This window comes from Solea senegalensis, linkage group LG14 (genome assembly GCF_019176455.1).
Source record: "Solea senegalensis isolate Sse05_10M linkage group LG14, IFAPA_SoseM_1, whole genome shotgun sequence".
Taxonomy (NCBI): Eukaryota; Metazoa; Chordata; class Actinopteri; order Pleuronectiformes; family Soleidae; genus Solea; species Solea senegalensis.
Genome location: NC_058034.1, coordinates 4,053,041 through 4,074,859, shown reverse-complemented (window position 1 = coordinate 4,074,859; position 21,819 = coordinate 4,053,041). Strand labels below are relative to the sequence as shown.

At 40.8% G+C, this 21,819-nt stretch overlaps 1 protein-coding gene across 1 annotated transcript in view; it reads right to left on the bottom strand.

Moving 5' to 3' along the window:
• Positions 1-19,220, bottom strand: part of yjefn3 (YjeF N-terminal domain containing 3) — a 38,001-nt gene extending 18,781 nt beyond the window's left edge. The window contains exon 1 of the mRNA XM_044044730.1: positions 18,884-19,220. Within this exon, the coding sequence (XP_043900665.1) occupies positions 18,884-18,951 (68 nt within the window). The 5' untranslated portion in view covers positions 18,952-19,220. The remainder of the gene's footprint in view (positions 1-18,883) is intronic.
• Positions 19,221-21,819: the final 2,599 nt, after the last annotated feature.

Sequence of the window (21,819 nt, the reverse complement as noted above, 5' to 3'; positions counted from 1 at the left end):
ATTAAGCATGGCATCAAATAGTGTCTTAATTACAATGAAACGTTTCATATTTTAACTCAACAATAATTTATGTTTTTCTCCGTCTACCACTGTTAATAGAAAACAGCGACGATTCGGCCTCAATGCAGTGAAGTGGAGGTTTTTGTGTTTCCTCACTGGTTCGCAAATAATCTCTCAGTGGAGGATTATTTATGCCCGTGTTGTTTATCACTACCAAGACAACAGACAGTCATCCTCAGCAGAGCAAAGATGCGTCTTCTTCCTATTGCCATGTTTGTGGTGTTGTGATAGAACTCGTTTAATGAAGTCCTTTTCATTGGGGTCTTTTTGATTGAGATTATGTTGATTGGAAATTGAACTGGACATTGGTGTGAATGTAATACCTGCCTCACACGAGAGGATTCTCCAGTCTGACTAGATTTTAAAAAGGTGGGAGACCACAGACACGACGGACTCTATATCTTATTTTCAATGTTTTAATCATGAGGAAGCTCAGACTAGACTTCTATTTCTATTCTATTCTATCCTATCCTATCCTATTCTATCCTATCCTATTCTATTCTATTCTATTCTATCCTATTCTATCCTATCCTATTCTATTCTATTCTATTCTATCCTATTCTATCCTATTCTATTCTATTCTATAAAGGCCCTCATTCCAACTGGGGCTCAAACCCGGGTTTTCTTGCTCCAAAGGCATGAGTGCTAACCGCGTTGCCCTCGGATGTGCCCAAAAACATTAAAAAGGCATCAGTTAACCCCTCACACTACAGCATAACTTGGCCAGATAATCTGTTCAAATCTGCCTAAAATCAGAAGACATGATTATCAGAAGTGAGGGCCAGATTTTGTCTTAACCCTGCATTCTGCCCAGCGCCATGTCAGCTCATTTAAAAGGATAAGCATATGGATGATGTGTAAGTGCATCTCTGACTTGCTTCCACAATTTAAACCCATTAAACCACTTTATCAGGTACCAGTTTGCTGAAGTGCTGAATGGATTACGTCAAAAAATGGAACATTCGCGTTCCTGTATTTTATTTTATGTTTACTGTATTTAAACTGTGACCTGTGTTAAAAGTATTCTCATTTAAAATGAATTTAGTTTTCATGTATCTCTCATAAAGACCAATATAAGCTTTCTAACAATTATGCATAAATGTGCATCCCTGTCTGTGGAACCTTGCAATGCTTCACCTCTTCTGTACTTCCCAAACTCCACAAGGGTTAACACTGATGAATTGGTTTTTCCCTCCGTCTTTGAGGATACAGGCAGATGTAGGAGTGACAGCGAGACAAGAGACACGTGCAGAGAGAAAACAGAAGGGATGACTCACCCCGTTTGATTCAATCTGCTCTGTTGTGTGATTTATATATATATATACATACAAACATGTTTTTGATCTGAGGAATGCCTTTGAGGGAACTGCTCAAGCTAAAAGCAAGAACACACCACTTTATTTTGAGTCTCACTTTCATCACTTCCCTGAAGATAATCTCGTTACAGATGCACTCAGTGTTCCAGCTAAAAGGATTGGGTCATAATTTTGGTCATGCTCGTGTTCTACAGACCATTACAGCAGGCACTGTGCTGCTGGCTGGTATTATAATCAGATTATCAGTGGGTTTTCCACGTGTGTGTGTGTGTGTGTGAGTTCTTGTATTTATCACCTATTTAGGACTTAAACACTGACCTTACCAGGACCAGTAGTCCTAGTGGAGATCAAAATCTGGTGAGAGTAGGACGGGCTGGACCATGGGCGGAGCTAGACAACACCTGGACAGAAGACTGTAAATGACAGGTAGCCTCGTCAGCTTTTGCTTGTTTGCAGTCATGACTTTAGCACTGTGCTCTCATTGGTTACTGACGTGATGTAACACAGCCAAAGCTGCTAACTTAAAAATAGCCTGTGAGACTAAATCTGCCACATTTGCATCACAAATACGATGAGATACCGTGTCTCCTTCGCCACCATGTGATGATAAAGCTGTGCGGGAGCCTCATAAACAGCCTCAGCTGGCAGATAGCAGCTATAGCCCATGTGCCTGCATATGTATGTTCTGACTTCCCGGCATGATCCCCCTTCATCCTGCTCAATTCTTATCAAATCAGGATGCATGATTCACTTTGTCTCCAGCCTCGTCTGAGCAATAATCTAGCTCTGGCTATATGTGGTGGTGAGCATGAGAGACACAATCACGTCCACGCGGCCGTCTCCACGAGTCTCATTCTTTCAAATTGGGCTTAATCAGTTTATCAGCCTGCTCATGTTCTTCATATCCGGTACAACGAGGCAGTGGCTCCTGCATTTTGCTCTCATCCATCATTTTGACCCAGATCAGACGTGCACCTGTAACACAGAGGAGATGACGGAGAGGCTCTACCCAAAGCCACAGGTGTTGCACAGCTCATTTAAGTGCTTCATTTCCCATGGGTTGAGCGTCCCTGCTGCTGATGTCCGTCCATGAGTCATTGGTATCCCTCACTTTAAGAGGTCACGTGACTGAAGAAAGGGTGAGGTCGGCGATCTATAAGAAGGAGGGAGCACCCAGCGACGAATACACACAGATATCTCAAAGATATATCCATATATTTATATATATATATATGTATATATATATATATACACATATATACATGTAGATAGTCATTTAGTCACATCCCATTCATTTTCACTGTTGCAGGGAGCAGAACAGTTAATAAAATGTCTAAGCCCACTGGTAAAGACATAGCAGATATATGCCGCTGAGTTTAATAACAACAATCCATCAGCTGCACCGCGCTTCAGGTGGATCGTTGTCTTTAGAGACAGATCTGGATCTACAATCTCTGTCTCTCTGATCCTGCTTTATAACCACGTGCATCGACGGAAAACCCGAGACGGACTGCATCAACAACGGCTAAAACCAAAACATCGATTTTCTTACTCGAGATCAGAATGAAAGCATTGATTCTGCTGTGTTTCTGTGAGACCAGCAGACAATAATTCATTCCGTACAAGAAAAGAATGACCTAATTCTTTTCTTACTGGCGTGTCCCCTACGCACGTTCCTGGTGCCATGGCAACAAAGTTGCCATAGATGTGACAGCACATGAAAAGTGAGAAAAAAAATAAAATGAAACAAAATAATACATAGCTCTCACAAGAATAAGCCATAAATCAATTTTAACAACTACCAGATCAGAATTTGCATTTTCCGATCCACTTTCCACAATGTCACACATGCTCTGATTGTCAGTGTTCTTTGAATGTGTGCATATTATTATTATTTTCTGCAAATGTCCCTTCAGTGAGAGCAGTTAGGAGCCACTGTCTGAATGAGGCCATGTAAAATGAAAGTGGATCTTTCGCTGGTTCCCATGAGGTCCACTGAATATTTGACTCTATTTCATTGTGTGCATCTATCTACTGTAGCTGCTTAGCACCAAAGAACAGACCGGCGCCAGCTGGTAAACATGGCGACGCATTCAGCTGTTAAAGAAGCGGACATTTGTCTTGGGAAATGGAGGAGAGAGCAAGAAAAAGACGGAAAAAAGAAGGAGAATATTGAAAACAGCCTTGTTTTGTGATTTTGTGTGACCAGGGCCATGAGAATGTTTGAAACTGAACTGAAGTTCAGTCACCTGGAAACATGCAGGCACCTATTGGACGTTGATTGACGCTGTCAATCAATTTGGATTTCCACTCATATGTGTTGTGTTTTTATCAATTTATCAATCGAACGACAAACTCAATTTAGAGTGTCCAGTTTACCTAATCCCCAAAACCGAATGTTTTTGGACTGTGGGAGAAAACACATGCACACACGGGGAGAACATGCAAACTTGAGACCAATAACATTTTACTGACATTAGAAATCAAGTTTCCCATCAAAACAGATTTGGTTTTTTTGCAACCAGCAGCAGAGTCGCCCCCTGGTGGCTAATTGCTACTTCCAAAGCTTCACCTTTCAAACAGGGAAGACAACATCCATTTCCATTTGCAATCAAAGTTGAATTGTATCACTATATTGGCACAGTTAGTACACAGCTGTGTATTTCTCGTACGTATGATATGATGTCTCAGCGCTGCGGCCACACTTTTAATAAACACTATTTGTTAGTTAGTTGACTTGCACTTGTTCTGTCTGACGGCAGTCGGCACAAACGAGCCTCCCCAGTGCTTAGAGGCTCACGGCTGAATGAGTCTGTGGCTGAACAAACTCCTGAGCGTCCTCAGCTCAGCGCAGAGAGGATGAAAAAGCACCTGATAAAAAAAGCACAGAGTCCCCCACTGACTTTTCTCCCACAAAAACTGCAGATTGTGTTTTGTTGCAAGTGCAATGCTTGTTATGCCAGCAGGAGTGTGTGTGTGTGTGTGCGGAGGGGGGTCATATTGTAGAAGAATCACTCTTCATCTTCATTTTATCAGCTGATAGAGGGGGAAAAAAATGACATCTTAACCTTACCTGGGCATTACATATATATACATGTATATATATATATATATATATATATATATATATATACATATATATGTATATATATATACACATATGTATGTATGTATATATATATATATATATATACATGTATATATATATAATAATAATAGGCTGCGAATATCTGCAGCACATGCTGACATTTGAAAAAAAAATGCACAAAAGTGCCTCTTAGAGAGAGGTCATAAGTATTATGGCAGCATAATGGAAAATAAGTGAGGGATAGATGGAGAGAAGGTGGAGAGGCAGGAGACAGCGAGAACAGTGGAGAACGTGACGGGGCATAATTAGAGGAGCTGCCACGGGCATGACTGAGGTGAAAAGGAGGACTAATAGGTCCCTGACTCGAGGAGGACGGCCTTTCAACGGCCTTCTCTGCTGGAGGATGTGACCAGACAAACACTTTCCTCCCAGGCTGCAACCCAAAGAGCACAATACTTAATGTGAGACACTGTTTAATCAGTGTCACTCAGCGAGCATTTGTGGCTAATGTTCACCGAGAATGGACAGAAGCACTGACGCCCACAAGAAGTGACTAACACTGGGTCTGAGGGTTTTTCTTCAGACCGCTGTGGGTCTGTGGTCCCACCAGGCCTCTCTCTACAGCTTTGACACCCATTTGGTTGCTCATGTCACGGCTGGTTAGCTACAGTGCACATGGAGGAGGAGGAGGAGGAGGAAAAGGAAGTAATGCAAATAAAAGTGGGGACAAATGTGTTCATGATGGCACAGATGCACGTAGTATATGTGGAACATGTTTAATGTTCGCAAGCGTTGTCCTGACCTCAAAATAAAGAAAACTATGAAGTATTAACCCTTCATCAGGCAAGTGACTATAAATAGTAACTTCAACTTTAACTATAAATGTGGGCTTTGATAATCATGTGACTTCTCTCAGCCAATCAGCAAACGTTCCCTAACAATAACAATAAATGTTCTTTCAACATTTTTTTGTTTATTTTGGAATATACACCACTTTTAGAAAATGTTCTAAGGACAAGGTAACTTCATCGATCTTGGTTTGTGGACAAAGCATGATATTTGGGGACATTTGAAGACATTTTGAGGTTTAGGAAAGACATTTTTTGGCATTTGTGGACCAAACAACTGATCACGTAAACAAGAAAATGATCAACAGATTAATCAATAATGAATATAATCAATAGCTGCATCCATGATGCATATTATAGAGTGGGATTTCTCAATCCTGGTCCTGGGGACCCACTGCCATGTTTTAGATGTTTCCCTGCTCCAACACACCTGATTCAAATGTTAATGACACGTTTATTTGTACATACATTTGAGCGTAAATCCTCAGCGATTGAAGCATGTGACGCATTATCGTATGATTCTTATCTTATCTGACAGTGAAACAAGTACTATTAGTCTTTCTGAGGTAAAGTGGATTTACTGAGCGGAGATTTGTGAGTGCGACGGCAAAAAGCCAAGCGATTCTTTCTCTTCCATTTAATCAGTCAGGAAGATCTGTGCAACTCACAGCTCACATTCCATTAAATCTGTATCAGCAGCACGGAGGAGGACTTTAATCTGTCTCAACACCAGGTTCAGAAAAAAATACCACTGTGAGGCGTTTTTGCAACTTGACAATGAGAGGCAAGAAAAGACAACGGCTGGCTTTAGTGTTGATGACTGCAAGTTTACCGCTTCACCAGATATTTACTAGTGTACAAAATGATGTTGTTTAATAATGTGGTATAAATGTAAAGCTTCAGTCGGAGGTGTTATGAGCTTGAGGGCTGTGCATGCTACAACCCTTGCATCTCTCCCTCTCTGCGCCTCATCCCTTGCCAGTTCCTCCTTCCTTGGGGAGGAGCAGCACAGCAGGTTCAGCTGTCAAATTAAAAAAGGCCACAGACATCTCTCGTGTCCCTGGTGGTTCCTGTTTGTTCAAAGTCATAAAGAGAAAGCTGGAGCAAAACACAGGTTTTGGAGACAGAGTAATATAGCTCCGTAAATCAAGCTCTTCTTCTTCTTCTTCTTCTTCTTCTTTCATCCCAGTTGCAAAGAGTAAAACACTGAAAGCAGAGGCTTCTGTGGATTGGTGTTGTTTTCGAACAATTAGTTTTGACATCATATTTACAGGTTTTACACAAAAATGTCCATTTCAGCTCTGGGTGATTGAGAGAGGGTCCGATAAGAAGCCTGCGTTTCTTCAGTCCTGTTGTCAGTGCTCAAAGAGAGAGCAGTTGTGTTTTCTGCTTAGTGTAAAAAAAATATAATGAAAAGTAGAAAAAAACTCATAGTGAGAGACTGATGATGAAAACATGGCACCATTAGTGTCCCCACTGCAGATTTTGAAGCCCCAGCAGGAGAGCGCGGTGCCTCATTTCCTCCCATCTCCTTCAGATACAAAAGATGACTAATCCGGCTAATCTCCTTTTCCTGCCTTCACTTTATGGATCTGTTTTGCAGCTTCGCGAGTCGAAGGCAAGTGAGAGAGAGCGAGAGAGAGAAGGACTACCCCGGGCTAAACCATGGGTGGACAAAACAATGCCGTTTCTGCCGCCGCTTACTCCACTCTCTGTGAACTCTCTCCTTCATATCAAGTGCTCGCTCTCCTCCTCCTCCTCCTCCTCCTCCTCCCTCATCATCCTATGATGATACAGAACACACAGCACACATCAACAGCCGAGAGCACGCTCATAAGCACAAATTCAAAAACCACAGAGCTGCTGTGTCTCTCGTGTTTGCTCATGAATCTGTCAGCGAGTAGTTTTGCTTCTGATTTTCTGCTGCAGGCCCACACAAGTGCACCTGCACACACACACACACACACACAGATCTACACAATGCACTATGTATAATTGATGAGCACAGCAGTAGAGGGAACCATGAGAGGGACCAGAGAGCCATCACATTGAAATTGGCATTCGGCCGACCTTTCACAGCTGTGTGTGTGTGTGTGAATGTATAACTTTGAGAGGATATTTTGTCTGGTCCCCACAACTTTAAAGGGCTTTTTAAAGGTTTTTAGGGTTAGCGTAATTGTGGTAGTTAAGGTTAGGGTAAGGGGCTAGAAAATGCTTTATATCTATGATGTGTCCCCACTAAGATATAAAAACATGTTTGTGTGTGTTTGTGACGCTTAGATGGCGGCCAGGCGGCAGGTGGTCGGGAGAAATGTGTGAGAGACGTAAAGAAGACGAGGCTAATGTCAGAGATGATGACCAGAATGAGATTGTTTGAATAAAAACAGTGAGGATGATGATCAGATATAAAGTTAGTTTTTATTAATCCCCTTAGGGAAAGTATTCCTCTGCATTTTGACCCATCCTAGAATTAGGATGGCTCAGGGGTACCCCAGCCCTTTTTGGCCGGGTGGGGATTTGAACTGGCAACCCTCTGGTTACAAGTCAAGTTCCCTTTCCACTTGGCCACAGGCTGCCCTATATACTATATTATATACTATAAAAAAAAAACACTAAAACAACCAGAAACTCGAGTTAAAGTTTTCATTTAAAGGCAGCGACTGACTTTGCTTGTCATATTTCATCTAACAGGGAGTTCCCGAGTCTCCCAAAGCTCTGACCCCTGTAGTACTTGTATAAATGTATGACCAGGGTTATACTGAGATAAAGAGGCTGCAAAACACTGTGGAGCTATGGAGAGGTCTGACTATAGAGCACTGTGGGGCCCCTACACAATGTCCCCCACAGATGAGTATATCAATTCCAAAATGCACTGGAAGCCTCTTTAAAGAAGATGCAAATGGATGATAAAGACTAACCAGCCCCCGTGGCCAGGTGTTGCGTCACATGTGACAGCGTTGCACATTAAATTTGAGCTGCTGCTCAAACTTTGTCCCCAGCTCGGCCCCTAGAATTGCTTCTCACTGACAGAAGAGTTAGTTAAAGGTCTGTGTGTGCGACTGTAGCCTCGGGCTAACAATGGCTTTTGCACTGACAGGCCAGGCTGTAATATATGCACATGTGGCATTTTCCCATACATTAGGAACAGAATGTCACACATGCTGTGCAGCTAGAGGAGCTTCACGGGGAGCCGTGTGTGAGGGTCGGTGGATGTTTGTTTGCATGTGTAGGACGTGAGAGATGGCGCTCAGATTGTAATGTGCGTTGAGTCAATTTTGCTCGTCTCCCTCTGAGATGATGAGGGGTGATGAGCAGCCACAGATGTGTGAGGAAGAGGCAGGACAGACGAACCAGCAAGGAGGAACTTTAATTATTTTATAAAGTCTGCTTCGGTCACTGCTGCCAACTCCACTATATCACTTTAGCCGAATGGAAACTGTTCCAATGACGAAAATCATTGAATTTGAAAAGTGAAGCCCCTGCAGAAGTGGCTGAAACCTGTATTTGTAAAGTTTGTACTTTTCTGAATCAAAGTCCATGTTTTTTAGCTCACAGGAGCTGCTAGTATATATACTATATATATATAGGATTTCAAACTCCAAACTCACAAAATAACACACTGATAAAGGCACCGGTGGATTCACAGCTGCTGTGTGCCGTGATGTAAAATCACTGATTTTTGGTGAAATTAAAAAGCTGAAAAATATCAAGAACAGCAGCAAATATATTCAAATATCGTAGTCTCAAGTAAGTGTATAGATTTATAGATTTATAGTGCACGGCTTAAATCATGGCTCTGCGTCTATGTTCAGCCTCATCCACGGACGTGTTGGCGTGTATCAGGATCTCATACAACCACTGAAGAAGAATTCAGAAAATCCCAGGCTGAAAATGAGTCTCAAACATCAGAAAAATAAAAAAATAAATAAAATCAACAGACGATATGTAGTGGCTGTTGATTAACCCTTGGAGCTCCAGCGTCACAGATCAGAAAAATATAATAAGCCTCTGTGTTCTAAGGGTTAATGATGGGACACCGTTTGAAATCATTATACAGGGTCTGCAGGCATGGAAATCAGTAAATATGTGGGTGGAATAAGATGTTCATTGAGCTCATGATTATGCATGTACATATGTGTGTGTGTTGGTGATGTGTTACGAGTGAACTGCAGAGGAATTAAGAGACTGAAGCTTGAAGGATGGAGCGCTCATTATAAGAGAAGATGACACGCACCCAAGAAAAAGCTCCCCCAGAGATGTCTTCGTACGTCATCACTGACCACTACACTGACCCCCCTAGAACACAGACCGCTCTTCATACTCCTGTGGAGGAAAGATGTGGGAGAAAAAATGTTCTACCATCTGACAGTCACTCCTGGTGACATATGCTGCGCTCTTCATCACAATAATACAAATAAAAGTTTTTAAAAAGTTTAAAAATTAAAGTATTGCTGAAATATAAAAGTACAAACAATTAAACATTTAACAGCATTCTAAAGTCCCTGACGCTGGCTGCACCTTCTCTGTGGTCTTCCTCTTTTCCTCCTGTCCAGCAGCTCCATCTTCTACATCCTTTGTCCAATATAATCACTGACACATCTCATACGCTCATTTCTAACCGTGTCCATCCTGGTCACTCCCAACAACAATATCAGTATCTTCAGCTCTGCCACCTCCAGCTCCACCTCCTGTCTTTTAGACAGTATAAGGTGTCACCTCCATCTTGTAGACCAGGGGTGTCAAACTCATTTTTGTTCAGGGGCCACATACAGCACAATTTGATCTCAAGGGGGCCGGACCAGTAAAAATTGCAATATAATAGAATAATAACCGATGAACAACAAGAACTCCTTTGTTTTTTCTCCTTTGTTTTACATTTAATGAAGGATAATTTTACAAAACAAAGAAATATAAGTGCAATTTCAACAATATCGTGCATAAATGTACTATTTACACAGCACACGGGATCTATAAAGGCACAAACATTTAGTCACGGGTATCTGGAGCATTTGACATTACATTTAGATTAGTGTGAAATTTTAACAAATTCATCCTGTGGGCCGGATTGGACCCTCTGGCGGGCCGGTTCTGGCCCCCGGGCCGCATGTTTGACACCCCTGTTGTAGACCTTCCCTTTCACTTTTGCTGCTATCGTGTGTCCAGAGCGGTTAATACAGCAAGTCTAACCACAGATGCAGCTAAGAGATATATCAAAAAGACCAGGGATCTGTCTCCACTGTATTCCCAGTCAAGAAGGTGGTGGTTTAGACTCCCACAAAAAAACAGATCTACAGGAAATCTTATCGTAGCAAGTGCAATTCAATTGTTAAAAGATAAATTATGAAATATATCAAATGCAATTAATGTGAAAAGAAACTAAACCATCAGACCTGATGGACTGAGGGAGCATTTGTGAGTAAACAGCAGCAACAGAGGGGTTAAGAATTGTCTCTTGAAACTTTTTGTAGGAACTTTTTGTGTTTTTTTGGCATAGACTCCAACCCATTTGCAGCAGTCTTGGTTTACTAGTGCAATATTGTTATTGTTGCCTTCTGTCTGTCTGTCTGTCTGGACTTAAAATGAATCACTTCCTGTGTGCAGCATTTCTAATTATCTGTACTTGAACTCCAAGTCCTCCATTTTGTGCTCTTTTGTTTTAAGCAGTCGTTTGTATTCAAAGACAATTAACCGCCTTGAGAATAATAATGTTCACCCTAAACCTAACCTTACCTAACCTAAGATTAAGATTCATTTTAGTTTAGTTGTTAGAGGAAAACAAAGTAGACACATACAGATGTGAGCGCATTAAAACAAATGCACATATGGAAGTAGGCCATAGAATAATAAACATTGCAATATCCAAATCAAAAGATAAAGATAAAATGTGTTAGGAAGCAGCTTTATGATGAGATTGTTCATTACTGCAGTGGCATCTTGCTTTTCAGATGTGTTGTCTGTGTGTTGTCAGACTTCCTGTCTTTCTTTCCTGCCTATATCATGCGGCTCTGTAAGGAAGCGTAAACAAAATGAATAAAAAACTAAATGAATAAAAGGCAAATCACCGACTCACGTCCATCTATCAGTGTCCCATTGTCTCATTCCCTCCTCTGGGCTAAACATTTCTTTGATTGTCAGTCGGTTCCTTTGTCCGGCTCTGCAGGTTGCTTTCCCTTTTCACCATGTCTCTCTTTCAGCATCACCATTAACCCACCGACTCAGACGCCACGAGGGAGTCCAGCCTTAGCAACTATCCATCAAAGCCTCCCAGGGAAAAGAATTGTCCTGCACCGTCTACAAATGTCTCGTTACAGGTGCCAGAAAAGCAGCGAAAAATAGACTTAAATCTGGGCTTTGACTGAGAGTTGTTGCTAAGTGAGGGCGAACACATCATTCCTTTGTGTCATTAATCTCTTGGCAAACAAAACACTAAAAACACTCTTTCATGAACCTTATAGTCAATAATTATAACACAGGTATAACATCTGTGTTTTATGAGCATAATCATTCCCAGAGTTTTAGCTCGACTCTCAGAAGGCGACTTGTTAATAATACATCAGTGAACTGGGAAAACAGAGCTGAAGAAGAAAAGATGAGTCATTTACATAACCAGAATTCACTGACGGTCCTCCTCCTCCAACGGGGAAACAAAACAGAACTCAGCAGAGCGAGAGAGCGAACCCAATTACTGAAAACTGGGAGAGCATTCCTGGCTGCAAACGGCGGTACACACTCAACATGCTGTAATGCTCCAGCTGGAGACACAATAATACACACAGACAAAACCTCACAAGGACAAAAATGCATTTCCACAAATCAACACTTCATTTCAGCAGTCAACTCCTTGTTATTTTCTTTCTGCAAGTTCAATTTAATTTTCCATCGCGTACTCCTGCGACTGCTTCACAAAAACAATCTTGAGTGCTGAGATGGAGACGAGATTTAAGCTGTGGTGCAAGACTTTTATATATAAAGATGCTGTATGTCCTTTTACACTCTAACAATTGCCAAACGTGTTCACAAAATGCGCATTTAAGTCTATACTGTGTTTCTCAGTATAGCAGTGTTTCGATCTCGTGTCACGGGGTGACATTCCCGACGTGCACACAGGAAGTGATTTGTGTTAAGTTTATCTCCTATCACTTTATCCTCCACAGGAGGGTCGCCAAGCTCAGCTGACATAGGGCGACAGGCGGGGTGGTTCGCCAGTCCATCGCAGGGCCACATATAGAGACAAACAACCATTCACTCTCACTGTCACACCTGTAGTCAATCTAGAGTGACCAATTCACCTAATCCCCATATTCCAGAAAGAAAACACACACACACACACACAGGGGGAGAAGTGCTAACCACTACACCAACTGTGTGGCCCAGGTTTAGTTTACGTTCTCATCCATATATATGTGCATGTGATTTCTGATGTATAGATTGTAATACGACCCTTTATGATGTGTTTTATGTTATTTATGTTTATGTTTATTTTGCCACACTCTTTACGTCGCAACAACAACATTCAAGGTGTCATTCTTCGAATCATGGCAGATGAAGTAGGAAACGCGACAATTACAATACAATACAAAGTAAAGCAAGTGGGCAGCTAAAGACGCAGCACTTTTATGTTACTGGTTTAGTTAAGAGGGAAAATGCACATTAATAAACATTACTGTAAATGAGCCGGAATTAGCTAATAGGCTATTTTTCATCTGTTGACAGATGTTAAAAAGTCAGTGTTACATCATTTCTGTTCATGACGATCAAACAGAGGCAGAACAACCACAAAAATCAACACACTGCAGCTTTAAAAGACCACCTGTGCGAGGGTGTGGACAGCTGGTGCAAAAGTATCGTGAGTGACAAGTGGCAATAAGTGCGAAGACGCCCTCATTGGATCTTATTATCAGGTTTGCTGTGTTTTCTTTGTCTTTTACCTCCATCAGAATTTGCTCTCCTCTCCCCTGTCTTTCTATTTTAGTCTCTCTGCTCTTGATCTCTGCATGTATGCTGACTTTTGTATTCCCCATGGAGACGACATAGGGCTACTTGTGAGTGGGCATCGCTCCGATTCTGTCACCATGAGAACGCTTCTCTCTTTCGCCTCACGTTCCCCGAGAACAGCCCTGACTCCTGCCAACAACTGAGATGAAGAAAGAAAATAAAGAAATAAAAATAAAGAAATAAAGACGAGGGTGTAAAAATTAAAAGTGGTAAGTTGTTGGGGTTTTTTTATAAAGAAAAAGGAGACACAGTGTCCACCGTTTGAGACAGTACTAAAGATACTCAGGGTTGACTTTTTGAGAGTCAGTAGATTTGACATAGTTTACTTTACCGTCTTGTTTTGGAGATGTACGTTTTAAATATAAACAAATGTCGATGTCATTCAATCCAGTGTTGAATCCAAATCAAATCAATGCTGATTTAGCCTGGATCAGCTCCACACAGATCTCAAATCATGCTACACTTTAAAGCACTACTGCAAAGGCTCTCATGCTGGGTATGTGGAACACTCAGGTTGAGGTGTGGCATTACTGGCCAGCTGTGAGATGAACTGCAACGGATTGAAATCTGGCTTTCATTGTTGTTTACTGTAACCCTCTACCTGTTCCAACCACCCTCATCCCGTCACAGAGACCCACACTTTGCTCCAAAATCTCACCCATTTACACGTTACATTAATTCATTTATTCACTCGCTAACGTTTTAATCCTTTGACGTCTGCTGACAGTGGGCAAGAGGCTACACATTATTTGATTATATGTATATATATATATATACTGTACATATGTATATATATATATATATATATATATATATATATATATATAAATATACATACATATGGTAATAAAATGATTTTCAACTTTTACTGTGGGTTTATTTATTGTTAATATCAAATGGGCATATCACATTTAAGCAGCAATAATAGCTTGATTAGTAGCTAATTAAAGCACAGCGTGAACCTGCCACATGAAATAACGGTGGGTGCCTGGTTACAACACAGCTCTCTGTTTCACTGAGTCGAATAAAAGCCTCTCTTGTGAGTGTCAAGTGCTCTCAAACCTGCTTTGGAAAGAACAAGTGATCTGAAAGTAGAACCGTGAATCTTTGAGTGGCTCAGTCACACCATGATGTAACCGTGTCAGGTAACATTATGCTTTGCCATCATTGCCACAGCCACCATCTCCACCGGTTTGAAAATGAGTCAGTGGTCACTCTTCTTTTTCAACTCCAGCAAATATCTTATTGGCACCATACACTGATGGCACTCTGAAAACATAGATTTAAAGCAGAACTATGAAGGATTTGTACCCAAATTTAACAGTTTTGGACTGATTTAGCACGTTTGCATGCACACTTTAATCGAGTAGTACTAGTGCATATTGAATCAGTTTCCTGTTGACCTTTATGTCACAGAAAAATGTATGGTGCTGTGGTTTCTGTGTGTTTCGTACCTGCTGTGCATGTTTTAGATGAAATTAGATGGAGTGGTCGCTGTGTTGAAAACAAATGTACATGAGCAGGAGCAGGGAGCGTCAGTGGCGCATGCGTTTATACAACGGTGAGGATAAAGTGGTATGAAATAGTAATATGCACTCCAAAACTGTAGGGGGAGCTCCGTCGAGAAAAAAGAAGGGGACCACACTTTAAGATCAGCATGTTGTCATTGTCAGATCATGTTCAGAACTATGAACATTACTGAGTCTTTGCTATTATTAGAAGTAGAATTGACTTCTATTCTATTCTGTATTCTACTGTCACGTCTACGCTTTAACTCATTAACACTGTATAATGCATATGCAGCTGTATTGTTCCATTTTTAATCATCTTTCCTCACACGTTACCTTTGTACGTGATGGGGCAACGATTATAAATAGCATACTTATTACAGATTCTACTATTGACTGGAAACCAGGCATCGGTCCTCATTCTGCTTCCCGTTGAACACACACTCTAACACATGCTCCGCTCTCAAACATAATGACAGAGATTTCTCAATAAACTCAATATAATGGATGAGAAAAACTGTGGACAAACACTCCACAGGCAGCAAATCATCTCTCCCGTCTTTTCTCACGCCTCCCTGCATACCCAGCTCTCTGTCCCACTCATTACATCTGGCCTATAAATGCCAGAGTTGTCAAACAGGCAAATGGAGCTGCCAACAAGGGAATTGGCAACAGGGATCTGAAGTGAGGGAGGCAAGAAAAAAAAATTGATATTGAAATTACAATGACTTTGCCGTGGCAAAGTTTGGGGCTTTCTCTAGTTTCTCTGAAAATAACTTGTAGTGGTGAGGAAAAAAAAGGTAAATTTTTCTTTCAGAGACAGAGGTCAAGTCTCCTTTTTCACAGAAATAATACACACACTGAATTTGCCTTGTGGATCTGACTCAGACAGATCCAAGGCCGAGCCGACTCAGAAACCCTGCTCACATTTACTACAAGCTTTTCTACATCCTTCAGCATCTCGTGTACTGAGGCGCTCCAACAACGCCTGCGCTTTACAGAGAACAACTTCTACTGCATACATGCTGGTGAAATTCATTTTCATACCTTGTGTGAATTAAAGATAAAGGTACAGCCTGATACACCCCAACCTAAAAGTTGCCAAATTATTAACGCGGCATATTGGCAAGAATCTGATGATATGATACACATCTCCATACAGGGACGGCATTACAACATATTGCAATATGTTGGGTTACTATAAACAAGGCCATATTGTAATTTCCTTCCCCCAAATTATTCTAAGAAAAACAAAGGTATACATGCATAAACAATATTCAGTTTTCTTTATTTGGAGAGAAGTGGAAGGAGTTGCCAACGAGTAGTTACTAGTTGCCAAGACTTAAATATGGCACAAAACCACTCTCAGAAAACCTCCAACATGCCAGTACACCTGAAGTACTTGGAACAAGGACGTTTGGCAGCACTTTCCCGCCAGATTTTCCAATGAATGGTCTTATATCCTATATCAGGGTCAGTTTTACTGTGACCCTGTTCCTCACCTGTGGAACAAACCTCTCAGACTGTCAGCACATTTAAATCATTACTTAATACTCTTACTTAAGTGCATACATTTAAATACACCTTTTAACGGCAAATCACTTTTATCTCTTGCGATTTAATGTCATTATAGTGTCTAGTGTATGAATGGTGCTACGCAAATAAACTTGCCTTGACTAATGATGGTCAAAGTATCGAAACGTTGCAATAGATTTCTTTGTTGTTTTGAGTGTAGTATAGTATAGTATAGTATAGCATAGCATAGCATAGCATAGCATAGCATAACATAGTATAGTATAGTATAGTATAGTGCAGTATAGTATAGTATAGTGCAGTATAGTATAGTATAGTGCAGTATAGCGTAGTATAGTGCAGTACAGTATAGTATAGTGCAGTATAGCAATATAGTATAGTGCAGTACAGTATAGTATAGTGCAGTATAGTGTAGTATAGTATAGTATAGTGCAGTACAGTATAGTATAGTGCAGTATAGTGTATTATAGTATAGCGTGGTATAGTATAGTGCAGTACAGTATAGTATAGTGTAGTATAGTATAGCGTAGTATAGTATAGTGCAGTACAGTATAGTATAGTGCAGTATAGTGTAGTATAGTATAGCGTAATATAGTATAGTACAGTATAGTATAGTGCAGTATAGTGTAATATAGTATAGCGTAATATAGTATAGTGCAGTACAGTATAGTATAGTGCAGTATAGTGTAGTATAGTATAGCGTAGTATAGTATAGCGCAGTACAGTATATTATAGTATAGTGCAGAACAGTATTATATAGTGCAGTATAGTGTAGTATAGTATAGAGTAGTATAGAATAATATAGTGCAATATAGTATAGCGTAGTATAGTATAGTATAGTGCCGTATAGTATAGTATAGTATAGTGCAGAACAGTATAGTATAGTATAGTATAGTGCAGAACAGTATAGTATAGTATAGTATAGTGCAGAACAGTATAGTATAGTATAGTATAGTATAGTGTAGTATAGTATAGTATAGTGTAGTATAGTATAGCGTAGCAAAAGCAGTTTTTTTTACATCAATCTCATGGACAAGCGCACTTAAATAAATGGATGTTTACACAAACAATATGCATGTATTCAAACAGATGGCTTTTCTTTTTTGCTAATTATTCATAAAGACAGAGATAGATGGTGATGATGGTGGGAGCACTATACAGTATTTAAGTAGCTGCTCAAATGTCTACACAAGGGGAAAGAATGTAAATGAGTCTATTGTATGTGTATGCATGTACATACACACACACACACACACACACACTAATTGGCAATAACGTATTGAAAGTGATTAGCGGGAGCCCTCAGTGGTAGCCAGTGTGAGTTACAGCAAAGCTACGAGTTCTCAATATAACGATCTTTGAGCGCCGTCTGTAAAAATCCATCAGAGACTCGCGGAGTGATTTATTGTGTATTTAAAAACAATCAACAGAAAAGGAAGCAGTGCCATATGTGCCTGGCCACATTAGCCACGCTGATTAATGAAGAAATGGAACAATGATGGTTCCTCCTGAGTGACAACACAGCCAGTTTACAGAAGATTAAGCAGAGACAGAAACAACAGGGCCATAAAGAATTTGGGCACTTGATGACTCCTGTCATCACACACAATAACACCACTGCACATTTTAAAGAGGGGGGAGGGTGGGTATTATTATCACTATAACACCTTTATGTGTCATGGAAATTCTACTTCTGCAATTGAAGATGACACCCATGAAGGGGAGCAAATGATTATTTCTCTATTTTATCTCTGTAGCCAATATTGATTATGTGAACCTGCTTTTATTTGAGCTTCACAGGGCTGTTTACTCAGTGTTCAGCAGCCTGGAAGGACAACAGACTCTCAGAGTCTAAATGGAAACCAAATAAGAGTATAATCAATGTGCACATCTGCAGCTTGTGTGTCCTTAACTATGGTTCAAAATTCAAAGATTGTCACTCAGAGGCTAAAACTGGTGCCACAGAGGCAGTCATGGGGCACACACAGACACACAACTCAATAATCTTCACTTGTGTAATAAACTGATTATTTTGTCTGATCCTCAGAGATACTGAGGGATCTTATTACTGGTTTGGTTGAAAATATGTTGCCTGACAATTGACTTCCCGATTCAATAATCCCTCATCAGTGTAATCCAGTTTGAAGATTGGAACGGGAGAAATGAAGGAAATTAGAGACTGATGAAGCAAACTATGACTTTTTTGGGGGGGATGGACAATGATTATTTATCTCCCTCACCCGCATAAATGACTTCACACCTCTTATTATTGCCTCAGATCTTAAAAAAGTACATCAGACCGCTCGTAAGGACATCTCTTGCCTCTCCTTTCTAATTATGTCCACCTCTATGCATCTCTTTCTGCACAGTGTATGGATTTCAGAGTACTTCTGTCAAGTCATGTGACTGTAAAACAAACAGAATGAAAGGGCAGCACAAAACACACACACACACACACACACAAACATCAGTGGGAGCTGTAGGAGCAGAGAAGCAGTAAGAGAGCAATGCATGAGAAATTGGCAGGTGTCTTACCTGAGGTAACGCAGTGGTTCTATGGTTTCAGTCTCTGCCTCAGCTGAGCTGTGGTTCATCTTGTCCATCTGTTCTCACCCGGCACGTCTCAGCAAATGAGAAAGAAGAGAGGGAGAGCTGTGCCGCTCCAAAGAAACAATCACTTCCACTCTTTCACCCTGCGATTCTATAACTCTCTTTCCCTGTGAACACACTGAGAATCTAAATAGACTGTGGCTCTTGATTGGCTCAGAGGCTGGAAGATGATGACTGGCTGCTACACACTGAATCCTGCCTCTGTGTCACTGCCTCTCCTCTCGGTCTTCTTCCCCGTGTGGCCTCAGTTTATTCTCTGATAAAACCAGCTGGCTCTCCGTATCAGCTGCGCTCACCGGGAAAACCAGCCAATTAAGAGCCAGGAGGCACAGTGCTCACCGTGTGATTGGTTCAGGCAGACGTGGTCTCGGTTTTTCAGTCATCCAGGGTGCAACCCCCACCCTATATATCCCACCTCCCCTCTGCTTCACACACACATAGACACACATTCCTTAGTGGCAGAAATAATCCCTTTGATGAAGAATCTGGAGCGAGCATCAGAGTGAGGAGACACTTTTTTGTGAAATCACTCACATTTTTGGGAGACTTGAGGGAAGAACAGCACAGTTCCTAAACGCTCTGGTACCTGAATGGCTTCACACGAACCATTTGCAGCTCCAGCACAAAAGATGGGAGACAAAAGGGAATGCAAATGATGAAAAGAGGACTGCGTTACATGCAAAATTACCATGTGGGTTTAAGGCAGCTGAGAGAAACATCATTAATGTTCTTATAACACATAAACATTATTATTAATAACATGTTATTACAGTGTCACATACAGGAACAGCGCTCACTAGTCACTAAGAATTGCAGCTCATTAGTGGGTCGTAAAAATAAACTGCAGTTAACAATCATTTTCATTATCATCTAATGTGTAGATTATTTTGTGCTGAATTTTAATGATTTCTTTAGCAAATAAACCAGAAAATATTGACATTTAAGAAGCCGAGGAATCAAAGCAGAGGATTAAAAAAAAGTGTCTTTCTTCTCTGCCGTCTCTGACCACATACAGGTCACTTAGAGTAACACCCTACAGGCGTAGGAGGGCGTAGATCTGTTTTTCTGCCAGGATACACAGTTGAACACCATGAATGTTGGTATACTCTGCCACCTAGGGATTATATATCAGCATAACGGTTTCATAAGGAAATGTTTATTTGGACACTAGTTATCCGAAAAACAAACAAAAAACAACATTCTGTTGGATGGTTGTTTGTCTCCGTACGTCCCTGAGTGTCCCCCGCCTTTTGCCCTATGTCAGACGACATTGGCACCAGTGCCCTGTGGCCCTCGTGTGGAGGATAACGCAGTAGAAGATGGATGGATGTGAATCCAACTATTGTTTACTTGGAGTATGACATTACTTTAATTAAGATGAGAACATTGTTCCTTGTCTGAGCCTGGTTTTAATAAGGGTCTAATGGGGGGGATTAAACCAAAAAGAAACACAAGTTTGAATGAATGCGAGTAATGCAAATGTGTTTTCTCTGCAGGTCTTCGACATGATTAGCCGTTCTGTGTGAGAAACATATTTTCTTCAGTGAAGTGAACATTTTGATGTAATCAATCTTGTGGATCAGGACAACTTTTTCCTCACCTGCTTTGTGTTAGCATGTGGCGTGCTCTGCAGATTATCGTTTTATTTACCTGGGATCCAAACTTGTTTTTGGACACAAATAAAATATGGTATAAATTCAATAAACTAAAACAGACTAAGCACAAGTGTCATCGTATCCCACCGTTTTTGTTGACGCCAGACTACAGTTGAACAAGTTACACAACAATTCGGGTGTACGTAAATGCACGAGAAAACTTACGAAACTTAGTCTGAATAAAAAAAACTAAACAAAAACTGGGAAGGGGTTAAAATTAGTTTTTATTATTATTTGATAGAGCAGAAAAAATTTTAAAAAAATTCTCATACATTTGTTTTCTTTTCCATTCGGGGTGCACTGCTTTTAGGGCAGCATTTTGACCCAAACATACGGAATGGTGATATTGTTGTCAAACAGCTGCAGCAGCAGGAAGTAGTCACAGACAGCACAGGGTTACACTTAGCAGGAGAGAAAATGACGGGCTCATACCATTTTTGTTTATTTTTTGCATCCACAAGACGCGAGCTGCTACTTTCTGCCCGTCAGGAAAGATTTCCAACGCTACGTTGAGACACTGAAACATTAAATCTCGAGCGATTTGGATTGCACCGTCCTAAAATGGAACCCCAGTGTGCAGCGATGTTACCCCAGGACAAAGGGATACGCGTCAGCTGATGCCCTTGATGCTGGTCAGTGAGTGCATTCTGGTTACTGGACATAAATCCTCACTATGTCACATTAGCACATCTCATCATGGATGTATCAGGAAATCCAAGACTGAGAAAACAGAGCAGCAAGACTCCAGGTCTGTAATTACACAGTGACGGAAAAATAATTATTGTTTGAATGTGAAAAAGATTAAAAAATAATAACAGCTGGGAGGGGTGGTTTGCTGCTTGTCAGTTTAAGAAAAGTGTTTACTAAATATCCATACTTTGCTTTCATTTCCTCGTTTTCTTTTCACCATTATTAATTATCATTATATCCCTCCCTGGTCACTATGTCTTCATACAGGGTTCAACCAATTTCAACAAGTCACACATCAAAACAATCGGCTTGTTCTGGGCCCTAAACCTTTTTAATTTAGAGACATTTTCCACTTAATACAACACCACCCCGTTAACTGAAATCCAAGACAGCGGCACAGAGTTGCAAAACAATGCAACCCGATGTGCAATGGGAATCCCGTTTACTGTGGGACAGAATGAACATCACTAGCTTATCCTGTGCTGCTGCTATGTGATAGAAATACACTGTAGCTCA